General features: G+C 36.0%; 1 protein-coding gene across 1 annotated transcript in view; it reads right to left on the bottom strand.

Annotated features, from left to right (window-relative positions):
• The window catches only part of VWA3B (von Willebrand factor A domain containing 3B), a 75,523-nt gene that overhangs the window by 14,571 nt on the left and 37,780 nt on the right, over nt 1-23,172 (bottom strand). The window contains exons 16-26 of the mRNA XM_009281837.1: nt 22,523-22,698; nt 21,680-21,844; nt 20,509-20,548; nt 20,232-20,388; nt 15,787-15,905; nt 12,332-12,382; nt 9,903-10,122; nt 3,139-3,259; nt 2,144-2,268; nt 854-991; nt 276-373 (exon numbers count right to left, since the gene is read on the bottom strand). Coding sequence (XP_009280112.1) covers nt 276-373; nt 854-991; nt 2,144-2,268; nt 3,139-3,259; nt 9,903-10,122; nt 12,332-12,382; nt 15,787-15,905; nt 20,232-20,388; nt 20,509-20,548; nt 21,680-21,844; nt 22,523-22,698 — 1,410 coding nt within the window. The remainder of the gene's footprint in view (nt 1-275; nt 374-853; nt 992-2,143; nt 2,269-3,138; nt 3,260-9,902; nt 10,123-12,331; nt 12,383-15,786; nt 15,906-20,231; nt 20,389-20,508; nt 20,549-21,679; nt 21,845-22,522; nt 22,699-23,172) is intronic.

Here is a 23,172-nt window from a genome sequence, read left to right on the forward strand (position 1 = left end):
TGGGTTGATGGTTGGATTCAATGATCTCAGAGGTCTTTTCCAACCTTAATGATTCTATGATTCTATAATAAAATGGTAGGACAGACAGTTAATGCTCTTCTGATTGACACGCTTGTGGGTCAAATCACTTGGTTGCATGTGTAGAGCAAGCCAGTTCATAACAACTGTAGTTAGAGTACTACATGTGGAAATCTGACAGCATAGTTGAACCCAAAGTGCAACATTTAGGATTCACATAAAATAACTTTTATATTTTTAGGTTCAAGCATACTCACGTCATATGATCCACCATCTGCACCATTCTTATGTACCGACAGGAAAAGGCATACTTCGTCTGGCTGATTTTAATAAGCCCACTTCTTACACAGTGTTCCTGCAATAATACAATCAACATTCATCTAATTTAAATCTAAATCTCAGAAACAATGAAGATATATATGTATAAAAAGCCAACTGTTTTAATGTAACTGCAATCAGCCTCTAAATAATGAAGATAAAAGTTTCAAGTACAAAGTGCATTTTCTTAATAGGCACTATGAAAAATACAGTAAGATTATCATAATGGCTTACAAACAAACAAACAAACAAACATAATGAAATGAACTGAAGACCGAATGGATTAAAGAGGAAAGAACAGAGTATAATTTAAGAAAAAATTACCCTGCAGAATTTCGTGGTTCATGTCTATTACATGAGCTCTTCATTGAGCCCTGAAATCTTATTTACTTTGGTTAGCTGGAGACAGGGATTGGGACAGTGAGCTCATTAGCCTGGAAAATTATATCTGCCTCATCAGAAACAGAACAATGGTAATACCATTGCCAAATTGGTATCATCTTCAAGGTTTACTTACTTTCCTGTTGTTGAACAGCAGAACTGTGTAGAGTTTATCACCCGCTTCCACCCTCTTTGGTGTTGCTATGACAATGGCAGGTACATAATATTCATTTCCTGTCTGTGTCCCAGTTCTGGCAAACACATAGTCTCCAACCTGCACACCAGGAAAGCATCAGTTTGCAAGAACAGTGTAACTTGTAAGTTTTACAAGACATAAAAGGTAAATATTAAGGTATTTTTACATGAATCATCATTCTAACATGTTCCCATGCTTTAATACGGATCTTTAAAAGAAAAGAAGAACTTGGTCCTTGCATGTACTGATAACTCACAATTTCCACTGAATCAGGTGGAGAACACAAAGCAAAAATAAAGGACAGAGCCCTACAAAATGTACCAGGGCTCAACTAGCAATTCAAACAGAATGAGGAAACTCTTACAACCCTTCAGCCCCTTGAACTTCACACATATTTGTATCTTTTTAGTAAGCTTTTAAACCAACCTTGGGAATTTTAGAGAATTCCATATGTAACTGACTTATACAAAATCAATTTAAAAATGAACACAGAACTCACGATTTTCTATCAAATTCTGCAGATTTTCTCTAGAACTGGATGGTCCCCTTACAGAATATCAGGAACTACCTGATCAGGATTTGCTTTCATTTCAAAGGGAAAAAAAGGCACGTGTCTAGGTTTAAGTGTAACAAAACAGTTATAAAATGCTTTTTGTATTCAAAACAGCTGTATTCATTCTGTATCCTTTCTGTATCCATCATTACTAACGTATGTAAAACAAGAATCACTTGAAAAATACAACTGTGATTACAGATAGTCAGCTGATAAATTTTCAACAAAACCAGAAATGGAATAAGAATTTTTTTTTTTCATTACTGTTATTTGCTGGATTTAAAATATGCTGTGAAAGACAAATGGTTATAACCTGCTGTACATTGCATTGTGTATAAAAGGCTGTCCTTGATTCATAATCTATGTGCTAGGAAACAATCATTCTGCTGGTAGATAGCCCACCTTTCTTCTATACGTGGCCAAATATTCACATTTTACAAAGAAAATAATATAGAATTCTAATAAACAAAGGAATAGGATTACAATGAAAACAAGCTCCAAACATGAAAAATAGCATGTTGAAAATAGCATGATATTACTATCACTAAAAACTCTTCTTCAAAATAAATAGATGTATTTAAAAGATTAAAAAATCATCTATCCTTTATTCTATGTGTGACCATATGAACAAAATTAAAAATACATATTTGCTGTCATAAAAAAATACGACTTTTCACCTGCAGATACGGGCATGGCATAGCACCTCCCACAGGTATAGCGAACTTCACAGGTACAATCCAGGTCTCCCCACTGTTGAAGTCAACAAGTGCACAGGTAGAACTGATATTCTTTATCACAGTTCCTAAAAAAACAACATAATAAAATATTCAAATGATTTTTCTTTTACCCCTTGTGGAAATTTTCTTTAAAAATCCTATAGGCTGTCACACATCACTGAGATCAAATGTATGTATACTATATACATTCTTCTTTCATTTAGCTAGGGTAAGCTGTGCTAGGGCAATAGAGAAATTTGTACCTGAAAAAAATACAGTCTTGGTAACCATTCTTAATAATGCCATAAAAATAAAACAAAGAATAATTTTCAAGCCCAGGTCTGAAATTTGTAAGCTGATCAGGTGGATGACTGTTGACATAATGAAAGTATTACCACAGTTAGTTAAAAATATGTAATTAAAAAAAAAGTAAAGGTAACACAAAAATAAGTACACACACACACACTTTTTTTTATGAAACAACAGAACACAATATTAGCTAGTAATCATTCTGGCTCAAAACTCAACAAAAAGGCAGAAGCATTTAGTGAATTCTTGGAACGCGCAAAAGCTCGGCCTTTGCCAAATGCTCAACAGAGACATTCAAGGGAGACATCAAAGAGGGATAGGTTGATACTCTTGGATACTCAATTACTTAAAAGGATTTCCTTCCATAATCTTCTTAAATAAATATATATAATATATTTATATTATTATTTATATAAATATATAAATATAAGAAGCACATTAGCATTGCTTTCTAACCTTACAAAATGTATGTCTTTTTATAAATGTATATATGTGCACACAAAAGATATATATTCATTTTTTCATGAATATGCACATGTAATATTAAATCTGATTAAGGCAGAAGTAGCTAATTATGACCAAAACTAGTATTTTATCAGTATTAATAAACTCTAAAAAATATTTAAAATGTGGACAAAAATATATACCTGGATAATAAAATCCTGTGACATCTGATCTTGCAATCACCTTTTGGCTTTTGTGAGTCACAAGTACTTGGCCTTTTTGTCTTTTTTTAGACTTTGACTTCACACTTTCTTCTTCAAGTCTCTGTAATTTGATACAATTATTTCTTCCACAACAACTAAGCCAGTCAGCCTCAAGCTATCCTTTGGAATTAATTAAAAATTTAGGCAATGTAATGTTATGACCTCTGCAGGTAATTCAAAGTAAACTAGAATTATTTTAAACATTCAGAATAGTTATAAACAGAGGAAGCTATGTTACAGGAAGTACTCATGGATAAGATCATCTAAGAGTTTTCACTATAAAATCCTGTTTTACATGGTCATAACAATAACTATATCTTCAAGTGTTCAGGCAGAAATTTACCTTGATGAATTATGGTTCTGGCTGCCATTTTCCTAGAAAAAATTTTACGAAGTTGTACAACTCATATTCAAGAATAAGGTAAGGAAAAATCAACTTATTTTGCAGAATAAGTGAAGGTGCTATACACATCCATTTTGTCCAGATAGGTGGATCTTCGCAATAATCTTACTTTCATTAAAAGTACCTGGCTGTATGGAATGACTGATTAAAAAAATCAAATACAGAATCAAAAATTTAAAATAAAATCTTGAAGTGGCTGGAAAAAATGTTTCTTTACAAACTCTAAATTCAAAATTAAAATTTTCAGCAGTTTCAAACCATTCCAGCTTAGCAAAATATGAAACCACATTTTCCAGAGCTGCCACTGTCCATCATTCTGCCCTGCTAGTTTGGGTTCTTCATACACTAATTCTCCTCTTTGGGGGGCAACTCCCCAGACTACAGCTCCTGTAACGTACCACAGCCACAAAGAACACCAGAGCTTACTGTTGAGTTGCTCATAAGTAAGTCTGGGGGACCTCGCACCGGATGGTGAGAATAGAAATACCAATGGGGCTGGCTGGCTGTGGACCGACTCAACTCCTAGTTGAAGTCAGTGACTGCAATTAGTAGTAACCGAACGAAGAATGCAAAAAGCATGATGGATCTCACACAACAACTGAGGCAGGGCTGTTGGAAGCACAGTATGTGAAAAATAGTCAAAGGCTCACAAATCACAAGTGGCTCTATGTAAAAATATACCGTCGGGCTTTCTGAGCTTCTGCATACGTGACTTTACAGTCACCTTATTCTTTTGCCTTAAAGCCTTTTATATCTTACATTAACATTTTATGGAGTCTCGGTGTTATTTATTTGCCTTCAAAGTCAATCATGTTCCTGAATCCCTTTTTTTCTAAAAGAAAGAATTTCTTCCCATTCAGGGCATCTCTCTTACAGGAAGTTTTAAGAGGATCAGGGTATTATGTGTATATGTCAGAATGTGAAAGAACACTTTATATTTTGCTTTTCTGAGAAAATTAAGAAAACTGATGGTATAAAAACATTTTCTTTCTAATACTAAAAAGTCTGTAACACCAGTATTTTTGTAAGTACATTTTAATAATCCTCTAGAATAACAATGCAATTTATATTTACTACAACAATAGCAGATTAATTCTTGAAAAAGTCTATTATTTTCTCCATACTGCTCACAATAATGCTTCTAAATATAAATTATAAGCATGCAAAGTTAAATAAATCATTGTTTCCCCATCAATTTTTAAAACACATTTATTAGCCTACCTCGTAAACAATTTGCAAGCATCCATCACTTATACAGTTCCTTTGAATCTCAAAAACATACAGCTTGAAATCTCAAACTTTTCCACATGTCTACACTCTGTTCTGAAAAACAACCATAACTCACAGACTCCTAAAAACCCCTGCTTGCTAGGGTGCGTATGACCTGCTTCCTTGTCTGACAATATTTTGCTTCCTAAAAAGATATATTTGATTTTGATACTCTATTTTCCCTAACAGGCAAAAGTGATGGAAAAGATGGGAATGACTTTGACTAAATTGTTTGTTTTCAGTTTCATATAAAAAACTCTTTTTTTCGAATCTCCCACTCAAAAATCACAAACAACCCTAAAAAAAAAGTCCTAAAAATAAGCAAAACACACACACACAAAAGCAAAGAGATATTTTAAATGGGAGCTATGTGGGTTTTTTCTAGTTTATTCTTTAGCCCTATAGAATATAAATTATATCAACACTGTTTTTCAGACTCAGTCTAAACCAGAGGCTCTTCACAGCACGTAACTGACTGCTTGAAGTACAACCTAACGAAGGCTGATTTGAGTGCAAAGACTTATAGCTCCGCAGACACAAAACGGTATTTGGGTAAACCATTTACTTAATTCCTCAGGCTCCAAAGGGACAGCTGCTGCTGAATATTTATTATCAACTAATTTGTAATGCTTGACTAATAACTTGGGCAACTTCCAGCACTCTGCATTAATCCAAATACTGAAGACTGCACAGGCATCCACAATGAGGACGCCAAGCCCTGCAGAATTCAGGTGGCTCAGAAATACTGTCTAAATTCAAATCCGTCTCCCCTACCTCTCACACAGCCTTCAGGTGTTCAGCGCGACTGACCCAGACACTGTCAGAGCACCCATTTCTGGGATATCGTTCTCCAGTATTTTTGTTACAAAAGAGCCCCGTCTGATTCTCGAGGATTTTCACCCTGTTCAGCTCTGCTTCTGTTGAAGGCAATGCATTAAACTACATGAGGTGAAGGAGACTTTGTTTCCCCCTGCCAATACCTGCTGCATTTTAAAATTCCCTTTGAGAGAGATTACTTTTCGCACTTTCCTACTGTAAGTGAGAATAGATTGGAAGCCTACCACAGATCTCCATGTATCTTGGCTCTAACTTTGGCTTTTCACAACCCTGACACCTCCAGAGCCAAGCAACCACTGCTTTTCCCAGGCTGTCAATGGCAACAAGCCCATTCTGTGTAGACCACAGTCCATTTTTATGAAAGAGCCTAACTTTTTGTAGCTACACGCTGTCTGTCCAGCAGGTTACTTCACTGATGACGATGGAAAACTTGACCAAACATTTCTAGGTAGTTATAACTTTTTTGTTGTTGCACTATTTGGGATGCTTGTTTTCCCTTGTCTCCCTAAAAAGACACAAGAACAAAGGCAGGGTTTTATCAAGCTGTTTAGGAAATATACGAATGCGAAAAAGGTATCAACAGACAGCAATTAGTGATCCTTAAACAGTGAGGAAGAATGAGGAGTGTAAGGATTAGGACACCAGGAAATAGAATAAACTGCAAAGGGAGATCCAGAATTTCCATTCTTGTAAAGAATCAGGTCTCAGCTATAAATATTTCATTAGGAATAATTAAATAATAAATGCATATGAAATACATTTTTCAGAAAGAACAGACTCAATGAGCCACTAGAGGTCCCTTTCCACCCAAATAAACATGCTTTACAAAACACATTATGCTTATTAACCATTTTAAGTAATTTTTAATCAATTGGTGACCATTCAGCAGGGTCACAAACAAGCGTAAGCCTTGCACGTTCGAGCTCATCCTGAGGGAAACACAGTACTTTTCAAAGTATATTCTTAATGAGAGTTCATCCTTAGCAATGAATGCAGCTTTATTTCTCTGCAGAATCTGAAGTCCATTCATATGCAGAAACAGAAATATTTAGTACGAGAGGAAATGTTCTCCATCACTCTCAAAGGCCAGATTATAATGCTGGGGAAAGAAACACTTTACGTGAAAATGTTACGGCCATTAATGGAATGCACCAAACTGTCCGGGAAGCTATCATGCTTTGAGAATAGTAACGCCATGACCCCAGCAGACCTGAGGTTGTCTAATGAGAAGTGGGTAGGGGACCCTGAACAATTCCTTTTACTCGGTGACATTATGTTGTAAACAGCTTTATAATTCAGTGAGAAAAAAACATAAGAAATGATGGCTGACTGTTATGCCTGACAAGTTCAAAATAGAAAACAGATACAATATTTTAAGTCAAAGCAGTTACTTATTAGAAAAAAACAAAGCAAATGATGCATTCTTCATTTTTAATATCTTTAGGTGAAAGCTGAGTGCCAGCCTGAAGAGGAACATTTTTGTCAACCCATGCTTTAATCTGGACAGCAAAAGGAACTGAGTAAACTGAGTAAAATACAGTCTACAATTAGCCCTCCAATTAGGTAATCATCAACGTTCAGTGTTTTATATTTTGCCTATATTATATTAGATAATAACTAAATGTGTTTGCTCATTTCCCAAAGTATTTACTTCTTGCATCACTAGAGGTCTTCAGTCATCTCACGGCCCTGTGCAGATGGATAGCTACTTCATTCTCCTCCAATAAGGCACTGGCATACCCTACCTTTCACAGATATGTGCAAACATAGCAGCCTGAACACAACTCCCAGAGAAGGTCAGAACGCAGAGGGAGGCTAACCAGCCCATTAATTCGGTTGTAGGCTTAAACAGAAAGCTCTCATAGCAAGGACATCCAAAAAGGATTACTAATTCTTTTAAGAAGTTGTGAAGGTAATTAGGAACACTTAAAAGCTAAAAACTAAAGGGTTTTATTTTGAATTTAGTGAAAAAAATTAGCAGGAAATTTAAAAATCTGCTTTGTTGAGTAGACCTCCAGGATAATTGTGATTTTTCTACCATCTTGCAATGACAATTTTCATTCAATGCCATATCAGCTGTTTCCTTGCTGTAATGTATTTCAGCCGGCAGTTTATCTTTTACACCCATCTTGCAGACAGACATCACAGTTGGAAAAACCTCCGACAGCATTTTTAAAAGGCTCCCCAGATTTTTCTGGTTTTTTTCACTGTTTTTTCCACCACATAAACAGAACTCTAATTACATCTGCACTTCTGCCTCTCACTCGTAAAGCCTTTCAGTTGCAGATTAGCAATTACTGAAGATGGTGATTAGGCTCCTAAAGCAGGTTGACTCAGGACAAGTGATTGCACAATGTTAATCATACCATGTCTGAGAGAACACCTTGGTTGTTTCAAGGCAACAGTAAAATTACAGTCAACAAGTGAAACATAAACATGTTTCTGCTGCTCTTGTGTTGGGCCATTATAGGGCAGAGGTAAATCAATAATCAAAATAGCTGTATTAGCAATGTAATATTTTCAGACTAATGTAAAATGAATCAAGATCATCTGTTTTTTGAAGACATTAAAATGTTTTCAGATGGACAGTCTTAATGCAAAAAAAATCTCAAAAACTACAGAAAACTGAATGTGATCCTTTCCATAATTGCTTATTTTCATACATGGCCTGTGCTATCATAATATATTCTATTCAATTTAACACAAATCATTTTTTATAAATTTTGTCATAGCATGTAAAAGGCCACAGCTCATCATGAAAACTATTGTTGATCTCGATGAAAAGAGAGGTATATCTCAGCCAAGGAATGTCAAATAAAACAAAAGATTTTTGGTATACTCTGGTAAGCAGAGAATATGGATACTTGGCGTAATTTACAGTTGTAAATTCCAGTTGTACATTCCCATTCATTGCTGAGAACTGTATAGGTTTGTAAGTTTGTATGCCGAGAACTGAGTGTAGGTTTGTACTGTGCTCATTTGAGTTTCACTTAGCTTACCTCTTCAAATTGATGTATGTGTGTGTATATATATACATATTTGTATACGTATACATGCACAGGTCAGGGCAAAAAAGAACTATTATGATCATTTGATTATATTTCCTACATAATACAAAGCATAGGACTTTCCTCAGCATTCACTGCAACTAGGCCAACCACACCTTCAAGTTCAGTCAAAGAGTAGTTTCCCTCACCCAATGATATAAAACAATGAAAAAGAAAAGGAATATATTAAAATATGAGATTTATGATTAATTCTCTATTTGTTTTTACTTATCCTCTATTGGAACTTAGAGGTCTGAGAAAAGATTTTCTTTCTTATTAATTTTCTAAAGAGCTTATTTTAATATTATCATAGTACTACTCTACCTAGACAGCAGTTCTGCAGAGGCAGCAGCACTCCCAGTACAGCACTGTTTGATGAAGCTTTTAGATGAAAAAACTTGAAACCGAATAAGAAAAATGGTTTGGTTTTTGCACAGAGAAGTACTTTGAATTTTAAAGCACCAATAGCGTATACAGAAATCTTTCAATTGGGGAAGATTAAATCGCTTTTAAAAACTTAAAAGTCTGTTCTTCATTTCCCTGAGAATTCATACTCATGTCTTGAAGGTAAAACCATTAAGGTAGAACCAATTCATTTTCAAGAATGTTCTGAAAGAGTGAAAATAATAATAGGAGAATACAACATTGTTACTAAGATATGTTTTCTGACCATATATATCACCACAAAAAAAGCTAAAATGAAAAAGTATATTCTCTCTTCCAATAGGGCAGCCTAAAATAACTTACTAGCCTTATTTTTATACTTGTTGCTTCATGTATTTCCATAGGCATTTCATTAAATCTCTCAATAGCATTCCAGGTAAAATCAGAGGTTCACCTGGGGGACATACATATATATCGATCAAAAATCACAAATTTCAATCACAGTTTCAGAGTAGCTAGACTACTTTCTGCTAATGTATTAATGGAGTGGACAGAGCACTCTGGCTCACCAAAAGTAGGTGTCCACTTCAGGATGAGCTCCAGATGCCACTGACTCGGTTCACAACACTGTGAGATTAGCCACCAGTTCATGTATGCCTACATTTTATGGACAACTAAATTTTAGTGTCCGAATATGAAGCTGAATCCCACCTCTTCTCGCCATCTTTTCATCTGGGGGGAAAAAAACCCTTCCAATCTATTACCTTTTTATTGTTGCTTATGTGTGATTCTGAGCTTTTCTCAGTTTCCTTTTTGACAGCTTCCTGAAGATCAGAGGCTTGTTGTATATATGTTAATGCTGCCAGTATCTCATCTTCTAACAATATTACATCTTCATAGGAAACTGGCCATCCCAAATTCTCTAAAGCCTCCAGCAACGCTTCTTTATGCTGCATATATTGAACTGGCCCATCCTCTTTAAATCTTTAAAAAAAAAAATTTTCAAAATTAGTAATCACAAGTAGGAAAAATTTCAATTTCATCAGTACTTTACAAATAGACTCACAAAGCGTAAAGGCAGAATAAAACGTCAGATTCATCCAATCTATCGTCTGGATGCCACAAGTTCTTGTGTTTCATCCAGCTACCGTTGTGTTTAGTTGAACAATCACATCTGGCTTAACCATATCTCATAGAAAGACATCTACAGAGCAATTCAAGTGGCTGAGCATAGATATCTGGTGCCATTTTAGATGTCCTAGAATATGCGAGGCATCAATAAATAACTTGCAGATATGACTGAGAAATTATGGAAATCCCTAGGCCTTCTGAAGCAGCAGCTAGGGTGAAGTGGCAAGCATCTAGACAATCTAAAATGGCGCCAGACACCTATTAAGTCCTGATTTGCCACATCAGTCTTTACTGATCACAAAAAAAAAGAGATAATCGCTTGCTGTTTATTCCTCTGTCAGTCCTGCACTGCTCAATTTCACTCAGTGACCAGTTTGCTTCCATCCATGGTTCAGATTATGTCAATGTCCACTAGACTAAAGAGCCAGTTTGAAGCTATGCACTCTAGGTACTTATAAACCAAAAGGTGAATTAGATACGGTCATCTTGTTGATAAAAAACAAACAAACTGAACCGTCCAAAATCCAGAACAGGTAGAATTCTTTACATCTCCAATTGGAAGTAACATACTTCTTTTTAGTACTCAAAAAGTAGCTCTTTTGTGGCTCTTCTCTACAGCTTTGCCAACATTTAAAAAACCGTGAAACCTAGAACTGGGGAGAGTATTTAAGTGTCTGTCTTACCAACACATACAACCATGGTGATGCCTACCACATTGCCCTACGCTTTGTCACTGCTTATCTCTCTACTCCTCTAGGAACTGCTCTGTATTGAAATTAACCTGACCGGTATAGTTATTTACTTAGATTTTGTTCTCCATTACCTGAATCCATTATTAATTTATAATCAATGTCAAGCTAACTTATCTCCTGAGTTGGATCTCTCAACCATTTTGAACACAAGCACAATATTACCACTTCTCTAGTAAATTTGAACTTCCCTAGTATCTGAGATAACATTTTAATACATGCTAGTGAACCAGAAAGCTCCTCAACCAATTACTTCAGGACTCCTGTGACCAAGTTAGTAGACTTTGTTTATTACTCTCTCCTTCCAGATTACTAATTTTGAAAGTATGTTGTCATTCTTTTGTAATACCTGAATGTGATCATTCAAATTGTAAATTTAGAAGAGAAATAGATCAAATATTTCAATTTCTATGCACCAATATTAACAATTTTAATATGCCCCTCTAGCAACAGACTGTACAATTGCTAGGACTTTTTTTTTCCTTATATACATAATTGGACATACGTTACCAACAATAAAATATTTTGAATACCACCCTGTCAAATTTCTATACTCTACAACTCATTGGCTATCAACAGACATCTACTTCCTTTTTTTAAATTATATGCTGTTCTTTTGTTTAACAGCTTTCACTTCCTCTCTGCACCAGAATGGGGTTTTAGTTCTCCTTGATGATAGAACCGTGTATTTTTTGCTCATTAGCTTAAGTCTTCTTAAAAGCATTCTAGTTTTCATCCCCATTTTTCTGCCTAGGAATATTTCACACCCATTCAGCTTTCATTAATTGATCTTCACTTTATTCTCTGAAGCAAACAGACATTAACTTCACTGATGTCAGTCCTGTTTGTACAGTCACTAGTTTTCTAAATCAATAAACAGAAATAAGCTCGTTAAAGTAGTACAAACTTCCAGTGTGATATACAGCTCCAGTAGATGCTGTAAAGGTGCTTATTATACCTTTACAAAGCAGCCACTGAAGTGCTTGTTACCAGATGAGAGAAGATTTACCTTGATGCCAAAGGCAATGACATGCTGCCCTCCCAAGGCCCTGCCACTTGACACATTAAGAATAGACCAGCACCATTCAAATGGAATGCAAGTCCTTTCCTATAAAAATAATCAGCACTGCAAGAAGGAGGTCCAGAATTTAATATTACTCCATTTCACATACACATTTTTAAAAGTAAGGTATAGTTATGAAATATTTGAAAATAAAACCAGTTGGTAACAGAAATAATGATAAAAAAGTATCAAATATTTATGACCAGCCTTTCAGAGGTAAGTTAGAAAACCACAAAAGGTGATAGCTTACTTGTCTTTTTCCTCCTGAGATAGTGCTCTCCAAATAACTAGGTTTAGGCGCCTATTAAAGAAAGCAAAGCAGTTTTTGAGGGAATGCAGTTCCTTGTGCATCTGATCATCTCAAAACTAGCAAATAATCACAGTTTCTTAAGATATCTGCACTGATTTGTATTCCAAGAGCACTGTATCATCAAATTGTATCCTTATCATTCAGCTATGAAATTATCAACTGCAAGAGAAGATGGGAAAACAGCGTCTTCCATCAACTAGCAACATGACTATTTCAGGGTCATAGAAGGATTAATGGCAATCACTGCTGCTTCCTGCCAGGATTTTCTATGGATGGTTGTTTTCAGCACTAGCAAGCTAAATCAAACAACAAAACTGATTAAATGCCAGTTAAGCTAAGCACAGTTCCTCTGATTAAACAGTTTCAGAAAACTGTAGCCTGAAGACACATGGAGAGCAATGCTAATTTTTTTTTCTGCTAAGATAACCCCTCAGTTGTCCATTCAGGTTTCTACTTCATTAAACTCTGGCTATGAAGAAAAACTACTGACAGGAAAACAGAATTGATTATCCCAAAGCAATGCAGTTCTGAGATCTTTTAAAAGCACCGCTAAACTTCCTGCCTTCGCTTTTTAGACATAAATTGTAAACTCTTATTAGGTCATCTAACTTACCGTTTTCTCTGTTAACATCTCAAACAACTAAGCCATTACTCAATTACTTCATTTCATACTATAGAAACAAACCTCTACCGATGATCCTAATTGCCGTAATTATAGAAAAATTTCCAAACTTCCTTTGGAAATACAGGAACAAATTCATTGTTAGGAAAAATTCAGATTGTAACCATTAGATTTTTAACAGTGTGCTGGTTTTGGCTGGGATACGGTTAATTTTCTTCATAGTAGCTCATATGGGGCTGTGTTTCGGATTTGTGCTGAAAACAGTGTTGATAACACAGGGATGTTTTCGTTACTGCTGAGCAGTGCTTGCACAGCGTCAAGGCCTTTTCTGCTTCTCACACCACCCCACCAGCGAGCACACTGGGGCTGCACAAGAAGCTGGGAGGGGACACAGCCGGGACAGCTGACCCCAACTGACCACAGGGATATCCCACACCATATGACGTCATGCTCAGCATATAAAGCTGGGGGAAGAAGAAGAAAGTGGAAGGACGTTCAGAGTGATAGCGTTTGTCTTCCCAAGTCACTGTTACGCGTGATGGAGCCCTGCTGTCCTGGAGATGGCTGAACACCTGCCCGCTGATGGGAAGCAGTGAATGAATTCCTTGTTTTGCTTTGCTTGCGTGCGCAGCTTTTGCTTTACTTATTAAACTGTCTTTATCTCAACCCACGAGGGTTTCTCACTTTTACCCTTCCGATTGTCTTGCTCATCCCACTGGGGGGAGTGAGCGAGCGGCTGGGTGGTGCTTAGTTGCCAGCTGGGATTAAACCACGACAAACAGTCTTGCTAGATTTACTGGTGCATGCTCATTAACACCAGATTTTGAATATGAATTTCTTGTTGATTTATTTTATCTACTACGAACCAAACCCCAGCATTTTTAGAATTTAAATTACTTAGTTCATTCACAATCTGCAGTCTCAGCATGCTCCACTGCCTTCTAAATGTGCACACTTGTAACTAACTTATTTGGAAAAGCCTCTGGCTATACAAGATCATACACATTTTGAGGCTTCCAGCATTTTTCTCCTCCAATACTGGATATTCTCTCTGCTAGAGAACAAAATTTCTGCCCTCGCCACTTTTTACCCTCTTAACCCGAGGCTAAGGTCAATCTATGTATGGGGAAGATACTGTCATGCTTGCTTCTGTTCTTGAAACCTTCATGCCCTGACATATTGCCTCATCTATAGATGTCAGAATAAATTTGTGACCAAACACTATTCACAAAGCTGAACTGCAGCCTTTGCAAATTCAATTACTGGAAAAGTACTGTGGCATTTACACCAAAATAAATTTGACTGGGTGGCTGTTTCACATGTAGAGGAAAAGCAGTGAGAAATCTTTTTTACATTGTCAATTATAAGGATCTTCAGGCAGATCTCTCTTCTATACATCTTTTTCACAGAAGTAGGGAACTCAGTCCTACCATTGTAAATACACCGGTTCATTGACCTCAATGGGTAAACATAAGTAAACAGTACTCCCAATCACCAAAGTTTTAGGGAGGCTGTGAAAATGCTGTCAGTAAAAGATCATCAGAGTTTAACCAGCAAACACTTTTCTTTCCCTCAAAATTGAAGTCAGTAAACGTAAAATATTCAATGGTATGGCACAGCAATGAAAAACTTGAATTTTTTCAGAAGTCACCACCAGAAATACACTACTTGAACCTTCTGTTGAAATGAGTGACAAATCCAGATTTCTATGAGTTCTTCATCTCCTGATAATAACAGTATTGTCTCAGTGGCAGAGCACACAAAACCAATAGATTTTTCTTCACTGAATTCCAATAATATTAGACATAGCAAGCAGCATTTGCAAATCATAATTCTTGATTTTTACCACAAAAGATGGATACATTTAGAAATAGGAAATGGGAATGAAAAAAAGAGTTATTACATGCTTTAAAAAGAACTGGTATGATCATAGAGCTACAGAGGAAAAAAAAAAAACTTAAAAGGCCTCAGTGGAATTCATCAAAAAAACAAAGACTAAACATTTGTCAGCAAGGGTTTTTTGGTCATATAAAATAATGACATCTGTAAATGTTATTAGAATACAGCCTGAAGAGATATCTCATTTATTAAAACAATTCTAGTCAAAGCTCTCATAAGGTTACTGAATGATGTTAGTAGTCAAATAATTGCATTACTTCAAAAAAATGCACAAAAAGTTAGATCAAGGAAAGAAATAACTTAGAGATCTAATGTCCCTGTTCTGTTTACTTCTGATGTGCTTTTATCAACATCTAATTAATAAGCTCAGCACATCTCTCTCAAAAAAAAAAAAAATTAAAATTGTCAGTATCTTACAGGTGCCTCAGTTACACTCTTGCATCCATAGTTAAGTGCTAGGCAGCTGGCAGCAAAAAGCAGGCCACTAATTTAAATGTCAGTCTATGGATTTAGGAGCTTAACTGTAAGTTAAAAGTCTGGCTACCACTGTATGTTTAGGGGAGATTCCTCCCCAGGGAAGACTGCTTTCAGGTTTATTTTCAGAAAGTAAAAAAATTATTTTTTTAATGTGTCATTGAACAAACATAACATGAGCAATGTTATTTATTGTCTCCCTGCTTATTATCTGTTTTTTCATTCTGCATCTTTTTTTAAAGAAAATAAACATTTCTCCTACAGGCTGATGGTGGATTAAAGTGTGTCAATGTGCAGAATTACCAGTATTGAGCAAGGCACGTGTGAGCAAATACCCACTACATAGGAAAAATCTGAAATTAGACTGCAAACATGATAAATTTCTGATGAGTAGACTTGCCTTTCATAGGATTTAATTGCTTGTTTCAGCTTCTCTTTATAGGCATCAAGATTCACTGCCTGAGGATTAACTAGTGTGATCCGCTTCTTGTCGTTGCTAACATGGGCCAACGGTAGCATCTATTATACAATAAAAGACAAAGACTTCATTTATCATACAACTTTTTCTCCACCAGAATAACTGAATGCCTGAATGCCCACGAGTCCATGTCTGAGGATCAGAACAGACAGAAGGAACACTGGAAGGCCGCAGAAAGAAAGTTCTGAGCACCCCAAAGAAATGCCAGAATTAAGACATGGTTTCCAGCCTGTTAATAAAATCTTCTGAAATGATACCATCCCTTTATGCAGAAGTTGCAAATTAAGATTCCTAACTGCTAGTTAATTCTAACTAAATCAGTACTGTCAAAAAAATCACTCTTATAATGGAAGGGTAGGTCAGGAGACAAGCGTGTCTAGATCATGACCATATTCCAGATTGTATTGCTTTAAACCAACACTCTCTTATACTTATTAGCATCTCATTCTAGCATACAGGTGTGATAGTTACTTATTTAAGTGTATTTAATACTCTTATTCTGGAGGACCATATTTTCTAAGGAATTAGAGTACTAAAGATGGAGAGAGACATTTTTCACCATCACACTGATCACCAAAGTGTGAACAAAGTGGATATTGCTCACTGAAACTAGTCTTAATTAACCACAACAAGGCTTAGGAACCTAACCAGGTTGGTCAGAATCAGGAAATACCTTTCAAATCTCACAATACAGCATCTACATAAGTGAACTTCATTATAAAATAGAAAGTCATACACTTACAAGTAGATCTTCAAAAGGCAGAGAAAAGGGTAGAAAAGGATGACAGAAAGGAGGAAAGATGCCTTCCCGTCTCTCAGTCCAAAGTCCCACCATCCTTCAGCCTCTTAAATTACTCAGCAGTTCGTAGAAGAAAATCTGGTTTATATATCAATGTCCTGATGATGATTATAAACAGAAAAAATCCAAGAAAGAAATGGAGAAGACGGAGAATGTTACTCTCCCCAAAACTGTCTTCAACACATATGGTTGAGTGGGAAGTTTCTCCAAATGCCTGTCTGAGATCAGGATATAGATGACAAAAAGATGGACGAGGTTCAATTTAAATAAAACTAAAAGCCCTGTTGGGGGAATAAGTCAAGGAATCAGAAAATAAAACAATAAAAAGACTTCTTTAATTGAGAACATTTTTCAGTGATGTTTTATTTGTGTTTGAATCATCACAGCCTAGCTGGATTCCAAATTACTGCTGTATGACCATTTTTTTCAGGAGCAGTGGTGTGACTTTATATTCCCCTCTCTTTCTGAGGATGTCTTCTCTCTGATTAAGAAATCGGTGTCACACCAGTGCTAGACCACATCAAAGCTCCTCAAAGTAATCTTAAGATCGCTTAGAAGCTAAAGTTAATGGGAACATGTCAGTGAAGTATCTTGCCAGACACAGATGAGATAAATCTCTGCCCAGAACTGTGAGCCATGAAATCTGGCTACCTGCCATTTCCAGGTGGAGTTTGAAAGCTGAAAGGCAAGGAACTGAAAGTACCCCTCTTCCAGTTCCATACTGCCACGGTTGTTGTCTGCTGTGTTACTCAAACCAAGTTTATAGAAGTTCAGCAGGGCTTCACCATGTAGAAGCTCTATCCTACATTCCCTCACAAATTCCTAGAGTAACCCAAGTACAAACAGCATCGTTTGCAAAATGAATATTTAATACAGTTCATATAACACTTTGAATAGAATATGAGGGGCAGGCAAACATAAACACATTATTACAGTATTGAAGAATAAAACCGGAATGGAATGTGTTCTTAGCAAATAGTAAACTTGAAATATTATGCATACTTTGAGAGCAATGAAAACTGCTCACGAAGACAAGTGAAATTTGACAGATTCAGCTGAAAGAAATCACAGGGAAGCTTTTTTAGTGTCAAAATGTTTTGTCATTTTCTAAATTAAATACTTAAACTTTCATATCAAAAGAATTTACTTGTTTCAAAATGGCTTTTATTTCAAAACCAAAATCTCAAATTTTTAAAGAAAAAAACAAGGTACAATAACCCTAGAAAAATCTTTCTTATTTTAGACCGAACAAGATATTTTGGTTGGCTGAATCTGAACTTGATTCTTTTTAGCAAAGCATTGAGTCAAAACTCTGTGACTTGCAAAGCTGTACTTAAGATGCCACAATCTGCAACAGATACTCACATGGTTCTATAGGGAAGTTTTGCTCCAGAGCTACCATAGCATAATTTAGACAAGCCCCCAAACCCATTTTTTTTTCTGGATATGAATCTGATGGGTAATCTAATGAATCAATCTCTTTGAAACAACCCAGATGAAACTGACAGGTCACGTAGAACGGAAAACAACAGGTCAACCTCTTGTTAACAGTTGTCATGGAAACCTTTTGCTTGCTGCATCTCCAAGGTGAGAAAACTGTTCACAGTTACTCCATCATCACTGCTAGCAAAGGCCGAAAATAAAAATTATACTATTCCCAGAGCAGCAAACAAGGATGTCTGCATTCCACACCAAGAAAACTACAATCTCAGAAGGAAGAATGCAAAAAAGTCTGTACATTTATTATCTTCAATGAAGTCTTCTGAAGTACTGGAATAATCAAGATTCTTAATCAATTTGTTAATGTCTCCTATTCAAGCTCTATGTCTAGTCTCAGAACCTATTTTCTGCCTTTCCTTGACATGCTGGCATGAAGCTTGAGGGAGAGTGGGTTCCATAGCTCATAAATTCTACTGGTTCCACCTTGTGTGCAACCCCCAACCTTCTTTTTCCTTTCTATAGTCTGCTTCAGATCCAGAAAAATCCACGCCGCTACACATAGAACAATAATTTTCCACTGCCTGAGAAACTGAGCGTCTCTATACAACTAATGGGGATTAGCAGGTACAAAAAAGTGGTAAAAATGACATATTGTGTTTATATCCCTGAAACTAAAGAAAGCCCATGGATTCTGTACCGCAGCTGTTCATTCTAAGAACACTGAACTTAATTCAGCCCTGAACTAGACTACCATAAGCTCCCATGAACTGTCATTAAAAATTACCTGTACATAGCACTTGCTGAATTATAGCTTTGACGATTTTCAAAGACCATTGTTTTAGAGACTACTGTTTTTGCAAATAGCAGTTCAAATGCAGCTCAGGATTGTCTGGAAAGGATTCGAAGGAGTCTTCATTTAGAACCATGGCAGAAAGAGCTCTACTTAGTAGGTGGATTCAGAAGAAGATGGGAAAAAAGTGACTGCTCAGAAATTGGACATAAGAGTTATGTGAAAGTCACAGCGTCTTTTGTTTGACATTTCACTTACAGTAGATTGTTTTGTATAGTTTAGTAATCATTGAATATCTGATTTTTTTTAAAGGGCTATTTTACATCTGAAATGTTAAAATGTACATTTTTAAATGTTTTTGATGCAAAAAAACATTTTTTTATTGCATACCAAAAAAACATCTCACACTTCAAAAAAATCCTTGAAGATCTTGGTTTTGACTTGGTTTTACTAAAACAGAGGATCTGGTTTTGCTTCCACAATCTGCATGCTATAGCAAAAATTCCCATTCCCAAAGTTGAAAAAAAAACATGAAAACTTTAAAATATACAAATGTGTACATTTGTTATAAATATTTTACTTAGCTCTATATCACATTCTATTCCAAAACACTTGTTCACCCCTTATTGTTTAAACAGATGCTGTTCAGCTTTTTCTTTGAGTATTGTTTAAAGAAACAGTTTTTATTAGTTAAAATGAGCTGCAGCATATTCATAGGACTTTCATAGGATGCATCACACAAGAAGAATTAGAGCAAGTTGCCACAAAATGGATTACCTTTAAGTGGAATGGCAATTACAGCTTCATGATACAGAATTCATCATGAATTTTGCACAATCTCACAATTGTCTACACCTGTCAGAATTAATTTTTAATTACTGAATTCCAATACTTTTCAAAATGTCTTAGTGGACACATGTAAACCTTGAGAATGCACAAATCCACAAACTGTGCACCTGCACAGTTTTCCAAATGACTTTATGGACCTAAAATACATACTCCAGTGAATTAATATGTATCAGTAGAGGCTGTGGTGCTCCAGAAATTGCTGAACACCTGATGGCTGCACACTGCCATCAACTGGTAACTGTGAAAGAAAAACATATAGCTCTAAAACTTAAGAGTAAAGTCTGCAAGAAATACTATTAACTGTCAGTTTTATCTTCTTACTGATGCATGAATGAACATTCAGATATGCATTATACATTTAGGGCACATCAGCCATCTACAATGAACACTAGAGAATGCAATTATGACATTTATAGAAATTAATTAAAAAATCATTTTGAAAACAGTGCCAAGTTTTATGTTTGCTTTGAAACAGCGTAAGAGTTTTACCTCATCAAATACTTTAGAAACTACATGCTTGTCCAGAACTGGGATGTATTTGGTACCATGAGGGACAGCTGTAGGAGCTAAGGCATCCATGATGGTGAGTCGCCTAGCAACCAAGCCATGAGTCTTTAACCAAAGAGCTGAAGACATATCTAGAGAACTAGAAAAAAGAGACTGTAAGACGTAGCACAAGGTAGAAATACATTTGAGAAGTTTGAAATGACTGAAGAAAAATATAAACTGTAATTTTTGTGATGTATCTGTATATGCATGCACATACCTTTTAGATGTCCTTTTCACAGCTTTCTGCATTTTCAGATCTAAAATAAAACATTTGCATTTCATTATCTCAGTTTTTGTGCACACAAAAGTATACATAAATAAGCTGACATATAATAGCATCATTTTGTTACTTGAGCCTTCTAGTAGTGTCACAAAGACTACACAATAATGCCTATTTCAGTTGCTAAATTAATCAATGAGAATTATGTTTCCTGTGTTTCTTGGTGCTTGATCAATAGTAACAGTGTTACTATATGCCTCATGAGCCCTAATTAATCAATGAGGACATTTATAAAAAAGGTGGGGAATAATTTAATATTTTTTTTTAAATTGAACTTTGTATGCATTTATTTCTTATAATCCAAAAAGAAAGATTAACCAGTTTATTCCCCAATTCAAGATGTGATACCAAGTACTATTCACTAATGAGACGGCCAGGAGTGGCTACTTTAAGGTATACCACTATGAACATCTGTATAAAAGGTATATAAAGAATTAAAACTAAGATGCTGAAATGTAGAAAAGTCAAACATGTTTAAGTATCGTAGGTGAGGTTTTAGAACAACTTAGAGGACCTATCATTAATTTCAGAGTTGCATGAATTACTGAGAGAAATGAAAACTATCTGGATGTATATCCAAGCCCCACTGGAAATACTTTTGTCTTTACATATGCATCTGTCCCAGAGAGCATGTTTTTTGCAAGTCTAAGCTTATTAATAAAGTGCAACCTCCTTTTACACTGGTACCACAGAATTAGAACTACCACTCTCAGCTTTAAGCTTTTTTTTTATGTTCAACATTGAACATAACTACAAATTACTGTATCACAACAACAATCTATTATTGTATCATAACAAGATTTTCAAGATCTATTTATTCTGTTGATAAGAAGCAACTGTGATCTCCTATCAGCAGACTAAGGCATAGCTGTATCACAGCTGCCGCATACTGTGGACATAACTAAGCTGTTGTAAACTAAATAGTTTGGGCACTGGCAGGAGCCTGGCTGCAGCTGTAAGGACCTTGTTACAATACCCTCCTGCATGTCCAGCTCTCTGCATCTCTGTTGCGTTCTGGTCCTTTGTACTGCAGGTCTGCACAGTTTTGCCTCAAATGAGGCGCTATTAGTTACAAACGCAGCAGGAGAAATGTTATCGCCTGCCCCACCCAGAGCTTCCTGTTCTGTCAACTTGCCTTTGAAAATGGTTGTACATTTCATCCTCTTTTTGACAGAAAAACTCTTTTTTTCAGGAGATACTCCTTCCTCTGGGCTTTCTTCCCTAGATTTCACACTATGGCTCAGGATTCGTAGCAGACTCGTCTTTGTTTGCTCTGTAGGTTTTGAAAGGGAAAGAAAGGAAGATCTGACTTACTGCTCAAATACATGCCTGGGATTTTTGAGTTCCTCTTTGGTATCCAGTCCCAATTTTTAAGGGACTGCCTACACACGACCTCAAACATGAAATTACTTCAGCGCTAATTTGTACTTTGCACTTTCCCAACGATGAAGACTTCTTTCACATCAGGCAGGTAAACTTGGTTTCAGACCGCATACACAGGATACTTCAAAGAGAAACGTAGTGTTACAGGTGTAGTAAAGAGAAGTATTAGTGTAAGTAATGCTGTAACTAGTGAAACATAAATCAGCTCTTCATTCTTGCCAATGATGTACTTATTCAGAATAAAAAGAAATAAGGGTTTAATATCTACTATTAAAAAACTGCTTGCAGAGCTTTTAAGACATTCTGTCAAAATGGTTAACCTTTCATCGCAGGGCATGTGATGAAGCATAAATGAGCAGACATTTGTCTGTCTGTTTGGGTCAAATGAGTAAAATGGCTGAAAAGTAAAAATGAAGAAAAGTTAGTTATAATTTCAGAAAGATGGTTATTTAAACCATCAAAGGCTTCATTTGTTCCTACAACAAGGGATGCTTTTTGCTATTTTCAACAGATCTTTTCAAGTTAGTGAATAAATTCTGCTAACAACTACAGTTCATTTTAGTCTTACCTGCATATAATGCTTTCTTCCTTTGGGATGGACTGTCAGCAGTGGTTTGCCAGGTTTGCCAACGTGGTGTCAGTGCTGGCTCTTCTGAAGCACAGCACGGCCTCCTGCTAAGAGTAGTACTCAGCTCTTCAATGTGTTCGGTTACAGAAGACACAGTATGTGTCTGCTTGTGATTACTGCTCGTAAGTGACAAAAAGAAGAAACGAGCAAGAAATTACTTAAAACATATATTACTGCTTTAAAAAACTCTAAGCTGAAGTCTTCTGGTAATTTAAATACTCATTTCAAATGCTTCCAGCAGTGCAAAATATTTTCTCTATTATCCTAGTCTGCATTTCAAAGGGAAGTTCAAAGGAGCTTAAAATACTCTTAGCTTTTTAAACTATTTAAAAGTCGTTTCTTACTCTATTTAAAAGATGTTCATTACTTTTAAGGCAACACCCTCGTATAACTTTAATAAGGCCAGAATGTTCTCTAATAGCCACTTTGAATCATAGAGTCATAGAATCGTTTAGGTTGGAAAAGACCTTTAAGATCATCAAGTCCAACTGTTAACCTAGCACTGCCAAGTCCACCACCAAACCATGTCCCTAAGCACCACACCTACACGTCTTTTAAATACCTCCAGGGATGGGGACTCAACCACTTCC

This window comes from Aptenodytes forsteri, unplaced genomic scaffold (assembly GCF_000699145.1).
Source record: "Aptenodytes forsteri isolate BGI_AS27 unplaced genomic scaffold, ASM69914v1 Scaffold348, whole genome shotgun sequence".
NCBI classification, from domain to species: Eukaryota; Metazoa; Chordata; class Aves; order Sphenisciformes; family Spheniscidae; genus Aptenodytes; species Aptenodytes forsteri.